The sequence below is a fragment of the Centruroides vittatus genome, unplaced genomic scaffold (assembly GCF_030686945.1).
Source record: "Centruroides vittatus isolate TY-2023 unplaced genomic scaffold, ASM3068694v2 contig_1824, whole genome shotgun sequence".
In the NCBI taxonomy this organism is placed as follows: Eukaryota; Metazoa; Arthropoda; class Arachnida; order Scorpiones; family Buthidae; genus Centruroides; species Centruroides vittatus.
Genome location: NW_027121123.1, coordinates 736,270 through 753,011, shown reverse-complemented (window position 1 = coordinate 753,011; position 16,742 = coordinate 736,270). Strand labels below are relative to the sequence as shown.

Here is a 16,742-nt window from a genome sequence, read left to right as displayed (position 1 = left end):
TAATAGCAACGCACTTCTCCATCTGTAATTACAGGATGTTGCTATAAGACACTCTTATAGATAGAATAAGAGGGGGTAGAAAACGTGCAGTACGTAATTATAAAACGATTAATATGCACACAACCAATTTTCTGTCAAAAGTTGCGATCAATATTTAATGTTCAGTTATCTAAAGTGAATTATATTTTAATAGATTATTCGATTCGTTTAGATTTACTACATTTTATCTGATGAAAATTGATGTGTTTATTACGATTAAAGTATTATTAAATAAAGTTAAGTTTCTGTAAAGTTAAACTAATTATTATCAGAATTTTTGTTAATTATAGGGAAATTTTATACCTTTTATATCTTAGAAATATTAAAATTGAGAGAAATTCTTAACGTTTTAAATTTTATCGTAGAGTATCTTTATGAGGTATATATTTCAGAATTTGAATTCGATAGTTTAAGATAAAAATATGAAAAAAAGACTGAAAATATTGTTAGTACTATGAATATATTTTTTGGTAAAAATTTATGTTTCCATATATTACATAGAATATTTTTATAAAAATACTTGTTTTTTTTTATAGACTGAAAAGCGGTTTCTTAACAGATTCAATACACATATTTCAGAAAGAATAAAGTTTTGATAGGGAAGTATCTTTCTAGTTTACTTCCTATAAAAGTAAACAAAAATGGGGGAATGGGGGAACTTAAAAATATATTAAACAATTAATCATTTAGGCATATAAATTAACTAGATAATTTACTTTTAAGTACTGGATTTGCAACCATGTCAAACATTCAAAAAATATGACTGTGGTGTACGTATAGACTTATACGTTACAAGAACAATTAAAGTGTTACATTAGTGTAAAACTTTAGAAAAGTGTATTTGAACATAACGATCCGTGCAGTTTCTCAAACATGTAACAAAGTTTGGAATCCTTCCAAATGTTCTCAAGCTGTGATGTAGTATCCAGCATAAAAGCCTTTGTCATTTCATCGAACAGTTCAGGAAAATTAGACACTGGAACACAGTTAGTCAGGTAGTTTTTTTATTTTTATTTTTATCATTTACTTAAAATTTATGCAGAAAAGAAGAATGTTTATCACCCAGCATCTACAGGATAAAAAAAAGAGGAACAGTTTTATTGATGCATACTAATTTTATAAGCAATATAAGTGTTTTTCAAAATCATTTTTATATAAAAATTTTTAAACTAAATCTATTTAATGCTAATTACTTTCAAAAATCTTTACAAAGATAATAGAGTATCGTCTCTTTGTACGCGGTTTCTTAAGAAAAATGCCAAATGATTCGACTGCTAATGAACTAACCAAGCAAATAGCTAGAGTCAATGAAGCATATTTCCCTTGGGCAGTCGTGCCTTACTAATGGAAGCATTGAACGAACATTGCAATGAAAAGGGAAATAATAAGACAAAATGTTCACTTATACTCAATTCCTATTGTTATTAATATTCCTTCTGGTTAAATTTTCTGACAGCAAATATTCGACTGGAGCAACTTAATTGTTATGAAACTGTAACCATTAAAGTTGAAACTTCAAAATTTTCTCTTCATTTCCTCATTACGAATTGTGATGAAAATTAAATTAATCTGTTCAGTTTACTATAAATTTCGTTTAAAAAAATTCTATAATTTAATATTTTATTTTAAAAAAAATATTGTTATTAATATTCAAAAGAAAATTATCATTTTAATGAATATTTTAAATCGAAATAAAAATAATTTATTTTTATTTTTATCTATTTATTTGAAGAGGAAGAAGAGTTTAGTTTATTTGCTTTTCTTCTTATTTTTAATAACAAGTAATGATTTATTTAAATGGTTTCGAAAACATTTAAAGAAAATTAAACTATCCAAATATTAATTTATTAAAATTTCAGCAAATATATTTTTTTAAACATAAATTACATTTATTTATTGTATATTTTTAGCTTTATATATAAAACTAGTGAATAATTAAAGGAATTTTATTATATATTACATATGACAAAAAAATAATTATAATTGTAAATAATATAATTTATATTATTAGCAAGTGATGAAAAAAGATACAAAAATAAATAATTTAAATTGTAAATATTTTATTTGTACATCAACTAGCTTCATTATTTAAATTTGTAGAGGAATAAATTGATTAGGATCTCTTCTCATTAATGTTTTTCAATGCATAAGAATGGAATTTTTCAGCTATTTTGTAGGATTTTAAAAATTTTATTCATATTTTTCTATTCTTTATCTTTATATTTCATAAAGAATATAGGGTTTTAAACTTATTTTTATAACTTATTTGATAAATATATTAAAAATACTTATAAAATCAATGAAGTGGTTAATCTTAGTTAAATATTAGTTTAATAAATAAAAAATGTTTATTACACAATTTTATTATTTTATTTTATTTTTAAGTTAATGAAGTGAATAAATAAAATTAGTATAGTATTTTATTTATTTATTTTATTATTTAAATTTTTAGTTTTTTTTTATTTCATTATTGTAAATTCAAATTAACATCAAATAAAAATCTATACAAAAAACAAAATTATGATTTTAATTTTTTAAAGCTTTTAATTAATTAAAATCATAATTTTTTTGTATAGATTTTTATTTGATAATAATTTTAAATTATGTTTTTTCCCCCTTTCTTTTATAAATTTATAGCTATTCGTTTGCTTTAAAAAAATACATAAATCTGTATTTAAATTGAAACAAATCTACTTTTATGTTTCATCAATTTGCTTTTTTTAGATTTGAGTATTTTTATTTTTTAGTATTCAGGATAAGGAAATTGAAAATTTTCAATGGTGAGGATGGAGAGATTGTAATTTCTAGAGATTGAAAATTGCAGTTTTTGAGTGAGGAGAATAAGAAAATTGCAAACTTTTAAATAGTGAAGAAAGGAAAAATTTGAGTACTTCAAATAGATTACTTTAATTTTTTTTATCTTTCAATTTTTTTAGAATTTTTAAAGGAAGAAAAATTGAATTTTTATTTATTTATTTATCTATTTGGAGTGATTTGTACACTTAAATTAGATTGTAATTTACTTTATTAAAGTTATAAAATTTTAATTGGAGAAGGTTGTTTATATGTTCGTTTTTTTTGAATAACTGTTGTTATAATTTTTAGAAAAATAAATTTTTAAAGGAAAGTGATCGGTACTAATCTCATTTCCAAACCCCAGTTTCCCAATCAGATCAACTAAATTCTCTGACAATAATATAAGTATCGATAATCGATTTTCTTTTTTTCTGTACGAAGAGTAAATTCTAGAGTTATCTCCATTTACTTTACCGTTTAATAAGAGGGGAAAAAAATTGCTAAGACAATTTCAATAAACTTCTACTTTTTGTGATATTAAATTTATTAAACAATTATCAAAGATGCCGTAAAGCGTGTAGATAAATCAAATGGAAAAATCAATAAATATAAAATAAAAATTGATTTTATTACACAGAAAAGAAGAATTTCTTTCCTTTGATGAAATTAGAAGTAGGAAAATAGGATAACAATATTATGGCGGTATCTGTACTAGAAATGGCCATATGAAACATTGCATTGGGAGAAACGTTATGAGGATTATAGCGAAAATTATCAGGAGAATATGTGTTGAATGTGGTAATGGGATATTTTCTATAGCTACAGTAACAAGTGAGGGAAGAATCCATTAAGTATATAAACGTCTAGGATTGTTTTTAGTATATAAAATAGACCAACTTACTGAATTTTCCCTACATTTCGATAGTGAGAATAAATTGCTTTTAAATTAATTTGAACGATGATTCATTAACAATGAACTAATGTTATTGGCATAAACGATCTGTAAATGCATGAGAATATGTACGAATTTTACGTAATTAAATTAATCTACTCTTTTAAAAACGATGCTGATAAATTAGATAATTATGTAATTATTATTTACTTATTACTATTTAATAACAATGCATTATCTTCATTAGATTTTTAAGTTAATGAAATTAAATTTTGAAAAGGTGAAAAGCAATATTTATTGTATGAAAAATTTAAGAAATTTCAATTGCTAAATCATTACATTGCATCTGAACTGCATCTGCAATGTACTGATTTGGGAAATGAGATGGATCTTTTACATATAAAACTTATTTAAAATCATTAGATGAAACTAGAAGAATTTATAGTTTATATTAAAACACTCAAAGTGAAGAAGTCTCTACTTTATTTAATATTTTAGATGCTGGTAGATATTAAAAATTCATTATAAATTTTGTTTATATCTTCTCTTGATGATTTTTATACCAGGAAAAATTTCTATAATTTTAAAGTATTTAATTACGAAAAGTATACAAATTATACTGAAGATAAATATCATTAATGGGCTACTTAAAGCATAAAATTCTTAATAATTAATTAATTATTATTTTAATTAATAAATTTATTAAAATATTATTGTTGATTCTTACACAGAGAAGAAGAATTTAATATTAAACATTCTTAAGCTAATAGAGTTATTAAATTTTAAAAAAAAACCATACAAAAATCTAAAAGGTAAATCTCTTTATCATAGTAAATTATTTATTATCCGGATCATTTCATTCTTTCCAGAAGAAAAGGGGGGAGAGAGAGAGAGAGAGAGAGAGAGAGAGAAATGAACATATGAAACAATAAAATTTTACGTACGAGTGCTGAACACAGTAAATCATTCTAAAATGCATTCAAAGTAAAGTAATTTTCTTTATGAGTTAAAAAATATAGTGGAAAAAAACAAGTAAAACAGTGAGAAAAACAATAATAATAATAATAACAATTAGTCACAGCATAATATAATCCACTAAACAACGTTGGAATAAATTAATTTGCGGAAGAATTCTTCGTTATCACTTCAGCTTTACAACTGAACAATGATGTAGTAGTCCAAAGTCATTTATTTCTCATTAGACGTTTGATATCTTATTTTAAATAGTGTAGATAATAAAAGGGTGTTCATTATTCTGATATTTCTTTCTCATTTTCTGTTATACATATCTAATTTCGATCATAGAACAAAATTGCCATTTCTTTAGTCTACCTTGTCCCTTGAGGACCCTGTCACAGATCCATGCTTATCTCGTGTTTCTTCTTGCAAGAGATAAATTGTTAAGTATATTTAGCTTGATATCTGTTATATGTCAATGTAAAAAAAAAAAAAAAAAATTATAAAGATAATGATAAATTCCAAATCTTTAAGATTATTCGTATCATTTTTACTTTTCCATTACTTTTTCTATTGAAAATATACTCTATAAAGGGAAGAAAATTTTTAAAAAATATCGGTTTAATAATAATTAACCTGGTTTAAAGTATAATTATATGGATGAAATTCTACCTATTTTTAATAAGTAACACTTCTTAAACTATTTACAAAATGCACACACCCCTATTAGGGCCGGATCATCGCATAGACAAATGAGACAAATGTCTAGGGCCCGGTTTTTTGAAGGGCCCGGTCAAACTGCCTATTCTGAAAAGATTTGTAAATAAGGTATTTTACTTTTCTGAATTCTTAAATAAAGTTTATTCATATTTATATACAGTGGGTGATCGGTTAACGAACATAATCCGTTTCAAAACTTTGTTCGCTATTCGAATTGTTTGTTAACCAATATGTTCGTTAACCGATCACCCACTGTACTTACTTTTTTAAAACTATCTTGGCTTTTATTTAAATTATCTTTTTCATTATTTAATTTACCTTTCATGGGTAAAATATTATATTATTTAAATATTAACTAAAAAGATTAAATTAAACAATTAATATTTTAAGATAATATTATTATTGTATAACAACTTTTGTTAGACATTTAATAAATTTCTATTTTTTAAAATTTATAAACAAACTGTTCAAACTTTTCTAGAGAAACTAAAATTTATTATTGTATATTAAATGTTTTTTATTAATAAACATTTAAGATTTGTTTTAGTTTTTCACCTTATTTAGTTTTGTTTTATTTATTGTTTTATATTTTTTGTGTGCTCTATTTCTTGTGGGAGAAGAGGAGGCCCGGTAAGAAGAAAATGTCTAGGGCCCCAAAGTGGGTTAATCTGGCCCTGACCCCTATAGACAGACACCCACACGAACACATATAGAAAATTACAATAATAATTAAGAATAAACAACTTATTAAATTCCAACTTGGATTAATTTCGATTATAAAGCTTAATATACATGTCAAATATACATGTTAATAAACCGAAATTAACACTAACAAAACATAAGTTTGATTTTAAATATGTAAATCGATATCGAAACTTCATCAGTTAAATGTGATTAATTGCATTTAATTAAGTTTTAATAAATGAGATGACATTAATATGCTTAAATTTAGGATTTTAAATTTCGTTCAAAATTGAATTTGATTAATGCATAAACTTAATAAAGTTTGAAATTTATTTTTAAAATATTTAAAATAAACATTTTGGAATAAGACATTAAGTTTATAAATGTATTTAAAATGTTAATTAGGTTATATACTTGTAGGCAAATATACATATAGTATTTAAAATTTATCTTGTATACTAGTACTTTTTTATCAGTTAACAGGACTTATTATACTGGAATTACGGATGCAGATATTTAGTCTTTAGATATTTCTGTAAGATTAAATATCTGCATCCATAATTCCAGTATAATAAGTCCTGTTAACTGATAAAAAAGTACTAGTATACAAGATAAATTTTAAATTATGATAGAGGACACAAAGGCATAATAATTAAATACATATAGTATATATATATATATGTTAATATAAAAATATTATATAAAATATTGTAGGCAGGTTATCTATATACATTAATATATATACTTTTATAACAATGTTTACTGTAAAAGAGTTCTGTAATTTGTGAGACTTTTTAACTTTTAAGTAGATTAAATTAATGTTTATTTGGTTTTCTATGTTAACAGATACCTTTTAATTAACTAAATTGAGGTGTAAAAAGGTGAATTAGACTCTAACAAGAATAAATTTTACATTAATACTTAACTAGATACGCTGAAGTTATGCATAAACAGTAGGAAAAAATTGCTAAATTAATTTAAAATTTATTAATTTTTAATAAATTATTTATTATATATAAATAAGACAAAAACTTTTAAACTTAGTCTCAACTCTTCATTTTCATAATGTCATCAAGTAAAGTATACATTTACAATACGAAAGGAAATAATTGAAAATAAATCTTTAAATTGTTTAAATTTTTAAAAAATTAACTTAAAAATAATTATTTTTAAAATAAATTATAATCTTTGAACGTTTTAACAAAATTGCTTGTAGGCTTTTTCATAATAAATGCATTAAAGTATGCCATAAATGATTCTTAGTTTTGAATAACTTATATTTATAATTGCGCTAAAAATTATAATATTATGATAATTAAATTTATAATAAACAATATTTTTCTTAAAAAAATAATAAAAATTATTTAAATAATTATAATTAACAAGTTTTCTTGGAAATGAATGAATAAAAGCGTGTCAATATTAGAAAGAATATTTTGTGTGGAATGTAATGAAAAATTTATCAAGAGTCTCGCTTAAAAATAAGAAATCTCAATAATAAACAATATTTTATGGTGCTTAAAACATTAAAGTTGCATAAATTCTGATTGGAAAATACAATATTTAATAGTAGAAACAAAAATATATTTTCTATCGTTAATTCCATAAGCTAAACAAGACTATATACAAGGTATATATAATATACTACGTATAATTACATGAAAAAATAACAATAGGCCTATATAATATATATATATATATAATATAATAATTTGAAAATCAACATTTACTCGATAAAATTAATAATAATATATATAATATTTCGTGAATTTTTAAATTTGAAGAAATAACTCATTTAAAACTTTTTTTCTTTGTAATAAAATTTAAATTTTTAAAAATATAATTCTAAAATATTTCAATTTATTTATTTATTTTTGTAAAAATGTAAAATGGTGTTTCATAAAATATAATTTTGAAAGATGCAAAGGCACAAAATTATAAAGGAATTTTTGATGAATGTAAACAGTATACTAGGAAATTTTTGAGGGGAAAAAATTAAATTTAAAATATATTTTTGTTAACATTTTATAATATATTTTATTTTATTTTTAATTTTTCAAAGAAAGTACAGTAGATACATAAGAAATTCTTATATTGTTTTCTTCGTTATCTTTCTCTAAAATAATTATATTTAATAATAGTTTATTCTATATATAATTGGAATTTATTTGGAAAAAAGGAAGATTAATGAATACATCTCACAGAGTTAATGTACTGTATTTAACTGCCTCCTATTAAATTATAATTCGTTTAAATATAATTATATACTTGTTTTTAGTAAATAACAAATAATAAATTTATTTATTCATTTATTTTATTATATAATAGTTAAATAAAAAATAATATAATGCACATTTTGATATTTTAATTTTTAATTTTTGTAAAGAATAAGCAATTATTATCTATTTTCAAATATAAAAAGTGGCCAGAGAAAATGGCTAGACAAATTCCGTGTTATTTAGCTTTAAATTTTATAAAATACGCATTGTATATTGTTATAAATATGAAAAATACTCATGATAATAAAAATATATTATTACAATTATTATATTTATATAAAGTTTTAAGCATTTTTTTTTCTATTTTTACTAAGTTGCATTCGTTTGTGGATGTAACAACCATCTAAATTGCTGCTGTTTGCTTTAAAATTGAAAACAAGGATTTAAAAAAATAGTTTACATGTAGTAATATGTAAAAATAAAATTTCGACAAAGTGCTTTTATATATTTTTGCACTTTTCATTATATTACTTTTTCATATTTCTTTTTATACGTTTAAACTAGGGCACGATTATAGAAATAAGCATGCATACAAATTTCTCTTGAAAATATGAATTAGTTTTAACAAATATTTTGCTTATTTTAACTAAAATATTCTTTTTAGTTATTATATTTTAATACTTTATTTCATTATACGACTTTTTTGCATTTCTCTTACCTGTTCAAAGTGAGATACGATTACAGAAATATGCATTAGACACGACTTTCTCCTGCAAATATGGATGTTTTCTAAGTAATGTTAAACTTATTTTTAACTATATATTTTAGTAATTTACTTTAATACAGGATTCAGAATTCCCTAACAACGAAAACATAAAAAATGTCCGTTATTTGGAGGTTATTTTGTTAAGAAAAAACGTATTGCTGAGGAAACGGCCACTGTTTAAAGGGGTCGTTGTTAAGAGGTGGTGGTTACTTAACATTTGACTGCATAATACTTGAGTATATATATTCTAGATGAGGTACGATTGTTGAATAAGCAAAAATATAACTATCTCTTGCACATGTGAGTGCACTTCTAAACTAAAATTTTCCTAATTAACCAAAAATAATTCGTTCTAATTATTATATTTTAGTAATTTATACTATTTTACGAGGATTAGCTACATTAAACACTTAATACTTTGTTTTAAATGAGGAAAAAATGCTAAAATACTCTCCACGAGATTTACCGATATACAGAAACAAAATGCCATTAACTACATTACTCTACAATGAATAATTTTATAGATATAGAGTGCTATAGACGGACATCACATCGGAAATTATATTTAACGATAATGATGTAATAAACAGTAGGAAAGATAGCATATAATGTTATATTTCCTACTGTTTTATTATCGGGTTAATAAAGTAGAAAATCAAGAAAAAACACAGAAAAAATAATCGTCAATTTATGTTGATGATAATCATAAAAAAATACCTTATGTTACAATAAAAATTCGAATTTAAAACTCATGTAAATGTTAAAATTGATCATTTAAAAAGTAATAATGCAGGAAACTATAATATAAGCCTATAACACAATAAATTAAGATGGAAATTTATTGAATATAACGTTTACTATAAAGGAGAAAACTGAATAATTCATGACTAAATTTGTTATTAATTTACGTCACACTTAACTGTAAATGATACTTCACGTCTACATCCGTTACATAAACGTATACAAACATTAAAAATTACGTTACATCATTTACTTTTTTTGCCGTAACAAATTAAATAAATAATTTATTAAAATAAATTTTAAAAGTTTTAACAATTAAACCCCAAAAACTCGCCTTTTTAAAATAATAAACAGAATTAAAGTTGGTTTTAATTAATTTTGCTTTAAAGGGTAAAGTACTTTAGAAAATTTGAAAATATCCTGAAGTATCTCAAAAGTACATCCCACTCATTAAATTCTATTCACCATTGTTAAGCTCGGTTTACAATAATCATCATACTTTACCATAATACCACAAATCAGCAATTTACAGAAGTACTAAGGGGAATTATAAGGGGAACAATAGTAAATTTAATGTTTTGGAAATAAATTATAACAAAATATTATTGTTTGATTCATGAATTAAAGTGTGAAATAATTCTGATATACGGTTTTAAAAGTTGAACTCCCGTAGAGAACAGTTAATTGTGTCTTATCGCATAACTGTGTTAAGTTTCTGCTATTATTAAACCTCGGTTACAAACATTAAACCAAATTTCTATGTTAGTCTCATCAGCTTTGTGGTCTGTGAATAATTTCCACAAAAGGTAATTATATTAATGTACCGTCACAATAGTGATTCATTGTACATATTTACTTTACTATAAAAAGAATTTTTATTGCCTACGTTATTTTAGTTAAATGTTTTGTAATTAATATCGTTTTTTTTAATTACTTAAAACGGATTAATGATATTTTTCATAAATGTAAAACTGTGATGATAATTTCCATTTTCTACTCGAAATTAACATTGCGATAAATTATAAATAAATTATGTATATGATAACACAGTAATTAAATATATGAAAAATTAATATAATTTATTTATTATTCATTAAGTGTAAAAATTATTATTATTATTATTTTCTACACTTAAACCAAAACTTTAATTTTAAATATTTAAATAAAAATTTACAATTAGTAAATTATATCTGCTCAGTAACCTACTGAGACTTTCTTATCCTCTCTCTCATCCTCAAAAGTAAGGAAGGAAGAAGGAAAACGAAAGAAAGGAAGGGAATGATAACTCTTTTACTTCCTTTCTTTAGCCTTTGTTTTCCTCCTCTTCCTTTCTTTAGCCTTTCCTTTCCTCCTCTTCCTTTCTTTAGCCTAGATCTTTGAATATGCTCTACCGCTAATAATAATAATTAGTAAATTACACTTTTATTTTAATTAATTTTAAAAGTCTATAGAGGTATAGTACATATATATACATAATACATGTATATATTTATACACACAATTTGTAAGGCTATATTTAGTAGTTGATCTTGATAAAATTTATAATTTAAAATCGATATAACGGCTGTAGTAGTTTCAACACGACTACATTTTTGTAAATGTGTAAAAGCAAAAAGGTGCTTACAGTAAAAATAATGATTTATTTACAGCATATATCTGTCACGCAAAGTGTACTACAAAAATTAGATATAATCTCGCAAATTTCCAGCAGAACGTCGATTAAAAATTTCTAAATTGCAGTTTTTTCCCTCCTCCTTTATATTTTCGTTTAAGGATAACGATACTCTTCATTATGTTAACTTGATATTAATTAGTAAAATGTTTATCATCTCTATTGAAAAATTATCGTGCTAAACATTAATGATTATGCTTTTACGAAATAATTTTTATTCTTTGATAATATTCTCTGATAATAACTAACCTTTTAAATATTTATTTTTTTGTCATTTTTTTACAATATTTATTAGTAATATACGCTCTACGTATCCTAAATAGACTTGCCTATCTCTAGATACATTAAATGCACCTGTTTAAAGAGATCTTATCGAGAAAATTACTATTGTTTCTGTATAATTTCTGTTGTTTTTGAGAGTAAAAATAGACGTTTTCACATATAGACCTATATATTTCTTTTCTCAAATCAAAAATTTGCATTAGGGCAATCTACACACACACAAAAAAGCAATTTATAATGTTTAAAAAGACTATTATCATATTCTGTATGTATTTTAAGGTTGGATTACGTAGCTTGGAAGCTGTATTTTGTCATCTTTTTATTGTATATAAGAGTCTGTACGATATAAATGGATATATTAATATATAGTTAAAATTATTAGGGTCCTAATATATAAACGTTATCTAAAAAACCGGTTGTGTCGAGTATGGTATACATTCATCTTAGCATCATTCATCAATCTCAATCTAACTATTGAAGACTTATCATAAAATTTTGCGGGCAGACATACGCATGGATATCTAATTTTAAACAAAATTTAATTTTTCTAATTCTTTGAGAATTCGTAAAAGTTATACTTCATCGTTTATGGGAGTGAATGAGGGAGGTTTCTATCGAAATACTTTCCTCGTTTGTGATGAGACGAAAACTTAATAGGAAATTATACAGGGGAAAAAACTTGTCTGCAGTTCATAAAAATTGAAATTTTCTAAATATTCTAATTTCCAAGATTATTATGCGTATAGACAGCCAAACAGACGAATAAAGCTATTTCTTTAATTGCTAAACATAAATATTTTATATTACTTTTAACACTTACAACGATTTAAATTAAAAATAATAATAACATTTCATCTTATTTTTCTTAAAAGGTATTACATTTAAGAAATTAATGATACTAATTTTCACTGGATGTCACAACTTTCTCAATTAAACTATGACAATAATTACTTAAAGAACAAATTTCTCGTATTGATACCAAAATAATCTGGAGATATTGCAGAGTAGTTAAGGAACCGAAAGAAAAATCCCATTAAGGATCGAATTCTCTAGTACTTTTATTTTTACTGATTATTCAGAACTTTAGCTACTTATACGTGAAACATTTGTTTGTAAATCACTCTGTTAAAACATATCGAGATTCTGAATTTCCCATAAAACTTTATACGATACGATCTTTATGATAATGTTACATTCAAAAGATTTGTAATGTAATATTGGTTTGAAATATTGAGGAGATTGGATATATTTTTTTTCCTTTTTATTTACTGTATCTACTTTTTATTCGAAAACTTATAATTCTTTAGACATTGTATATCTTTTGAAACTGTATATATATATATATTTTTATTCTGTAATACAAACAGAATAAGATATTTGTTATATTATGACGTCTGACATGTTCTGATGTGGCTTGAAAAACAGTTAATTTCTAAGTTGTGTTCCTACAACCAAAAAACATTTCTCTTGTCGTTAGATATTGACATTCTTGTCAATATTGATATTTCTTTTTTTTTTTTTTTTGTTTTTCCCCTGATACATGGTGATAAATAGGCAGGGAGTATATAAATATTTCTTCTCCATTTTGGAGTTATATATATATATACATATATATATATACATATAGGAGACCCCTTAACTTTAAACCAACTTTATTAATATTTAAACTTTTTCACTGCTTAATTTATAATAAAATATTCTATCACTTTTTTCGTTATTTTTGTATGTTTTCATAGATTTTTCCTTTAATTTTTCTAGTGCACATTGCTGAACAGTCAGGTAAGTAACATTTTAAATTGTTCAATGAAGAAAGATATGTGTAATGCAATTTTATAACAACTGTCAATCAATTGTGACCAAGCAGAAATTACGCACAAAGTTTAAAAGTTAAAAAGAAGAGGGAAGAAAAAATACTATTTTTAAAATATTTTATACCGAGAAATTTAAAAAAAAAATCAAATTTAAAGATCACTAAAACATGTTTAAACATTAAATATATGTCTTTATATTAATTCTAATCAAATATTTCTAATTGAATTGAGTAAAGTAAGAAGTCGTGTTTAATAAATGTTCATTAATTGAAAAATAAATAAATAAATAAAAATATAATTTTCGTGGAGTTTTTGAAAAGTAAACAAGTAACATAAAAAATTAACATTTCATAACGAACTTATTTTAAAGTTTAGCATGCGAACTTGCCATAATTTTGAAATTTAATGCATTTCAATTTTTTCGTGTAGTTTATCTCACGGTAGATAAGGTGTAAAGTGTAATTTTTCACTAGAAATGTGAAGTAATGTCTAAAGGTCAATTTTCATGTCGTAATACGGTTTTCGGTCCCTGGTTAAAATCACTTTTACCACCTTAAAAATAACTCATAACTGAAAAATAGAGCTACTGTACTAACTTATTTCATTATTTCCTGGCTACAATAGACAAATTTTATCCATTATTTTTCTATATTTTATTAATTTATTATCATCCGTACACAGTGTTGACTATTTTCCTCTATATAATTTACATTACTAGTTGAATAATAGCATATTATTATATATGATTTTATCCATTAAAATATATTTTACAGGTATATTGTCATAATATTTATCCTGAAAGCGCGTATATTGTCATAATATTTCTAAATTACTAGCAATAAATTATTTTATTTAACTAGATATCTACTTGAAAATATGTAGCTAAATATAATTTTTTAATAAAATATTAATATACGGAATAAATCGTAAATTAATTCGGTACAGAAGTATATATCGTCCTCTTGATATCGTTTAATATTTCGAACGAAAATGATTTAATAATTGTATTAACAATGATTGGTTGGATAATTAAAAATTAAACGGAGTTACGCCTACGTCTAATACTTTCAATTTCGCTCAACCAATTGTCGTTAAGATAAACATATTTTTAGCCAATTATTTTAAGTCTAACTTATTTTATATCTTAAATATTAAGATATTTTTTATTTGAATTTTTATTTAAAAACTACTTTTTAATTTATAAAATTTAATGCGTTTAGTTGTATTTTAGGTTTATAAACGAATAATATTAAAAAATTATTGAAAAATAATTACAAAATTATAAAAAATGTCGCAATTAAAAGATTTGTTTTTGAAAATTATAAATATTTAAAAATAATAAATTTTAGATCATTCAAGATATTAATATCACGTTTCTTTCGGCACCGATCTATAAATTAGATGATTTTATTTAGATTAATTTTTTCTTATAAAAACATTATTAGCTTAACTGAAAGAAAATGTTTTCGATTTTTATACAACCGTAATATAATTAATTGGAAAAATCTAGACATTTATTAGTTCTGTCATATAAATAGAAGCAATTTATTAAAATTTAAACTCCAGAGAAATTTATTTAGATGATTTTTTTTTTACGTTTATATGTTTCTAGATCGAAGAAATTAAATTAAAAAAATAATAAAAAATTATATATATATAACTTAAAACACGATGAAAAAAAGTATATGTACAAAAAGCCGGCATAAAGACCGTGTAACTTAATAGAATTTAACAGAGCAGTCATGCAGAAGTATGACCTTAATTTACTTCTGTGCTTTTCTAATCAGTGAATGACTAAAGCAACTTTTGTTGTTTGTTACTGCAAAAGCACAAATGATTCTTTATAACGTTAAAAGTATTTCTTTTTGACATCGAAAGATGATCTAAGGAACATTTTTAGTTTTCAACTTCTCTCTCTTTCTTGAAAACTCCACAATACACTCAAAGATGTTTGCATCAGATCCTTTCATTTTTACTTCTTTTGACTACCTTAACATGACGTAATGCATATACTTCTTCAGGAAGTGTTTTGTGTTGTTCAAGAGGAGAAAAGTACGTCTTAGAATCTTGATGTTTTGTTGGACAAAGAAATATCCACTTTTCGTTTTAAAAGGCATCAACTTTTGTAATCACATTGATGGGTTGTCGTATCACAAAAGACTTGCTGCCAATATTTATTAAGCTAATCCAAAATTTCTTACTTTTTTTATCTTTAAAAAAAGCATTCACAGTAAAAAAAAGAAAAAATAAAGTAAAAGTGAAACGTTTTATCTTTCCCTTTGATAAACAACTCATTACTTTTAAAATAATTTGAAAGATAAAGTTTTCGTTTTATAACTTTTTATTGATATTTTTTATTTTTAATTTTTTTCAAATTTTTATGGGATTTTTTACAAAATTTAGCAAATATTTTAATGCAATATTTTATAATATTCATGTAAATTTATAGCTTAAGAACTCGTATAAGTTTATTGTTTATGTATTATTAGGCATATAAATTAATAAATAAATCTTTTATACTATAAATGAAATGCATAAAATGCGACTCGTTTGAAAATTTATGACTAGAATAATACTTATTTTTGGTAAGTATCATCTATAAATTTATATGAAAGTCTACATATGTAGACTATATTAAAAATAGACTAAATATTAGTTAAAATATTGTCATTAATGTATGTAAACTATATACTTAATTAATATTTAATGCACGAATTATTTAAGAGTAAAGGATCCCTTTTTATTCTTCTTTATTCTGCTATAAAAAGCATTTTTAACAGGTAAAAATTGTAATAGATAACAAGCCATATAAATTTTCCTATACCCTGTGAAAAAAGTATTGACAGGTTCAATACAATTTTGATGAATCTCACGTACATGTAGAACTAAATCAATTTTCTTAGGGATTGTACAGATTAAGCATCATTCGTTGAAAACAAATAACTTAGGAATTCAGTTCACATTTTATCAATTTTCTCGTTCTAAACTTTTACAGTGACTATTATTGATAGGTTTCATCATGTAGGAAAATATTCTAGTTTTCTTTTTTTTTATATATATAATATTGAAAAATCTCCATATTTATTACTTATGGCATTGTACTTGAATTATAAAAAGCTACTGGAATGATGTTCATGTAGAAACGATTGATAAGATTAAGCAT

The 16,742-nt window shown here is 23.2% G+C and overlaps 1 protein-coding gene across 3 annotated transcripts in view; it reads left to right on the top strand.

The window, feature by feature from the left end:
• Positions 1 to 16,742, top strand: part of LOC136969897 (lachesin-like) — a 94,720-nt gene that overhangs the window by 36,188 nt on the left and 41,790 nt on the right. For 2 of the 3 annotated variants that reach the window (XR_010879889.1, XM_067264204.1), the window contains exon 2: positions 13,527 to 13,547. The exons of the other annotated variant lie outside the window; for it this stretch is intronic. Coding sequence is in view for 1 of the 2 variants with exons in the window: in XM_067264204.1 (XP_067120305.1) it covers positions 13,527 to 13,547 (21 nt within the window). In the remaining variant the exon portion in view is untranslated. The remainder of the gene's footprint in view (positions 1 to 13,526; positions 13,548 to 16,742) is intronic. 3 annotated transcript variants of the gene reach the window in all.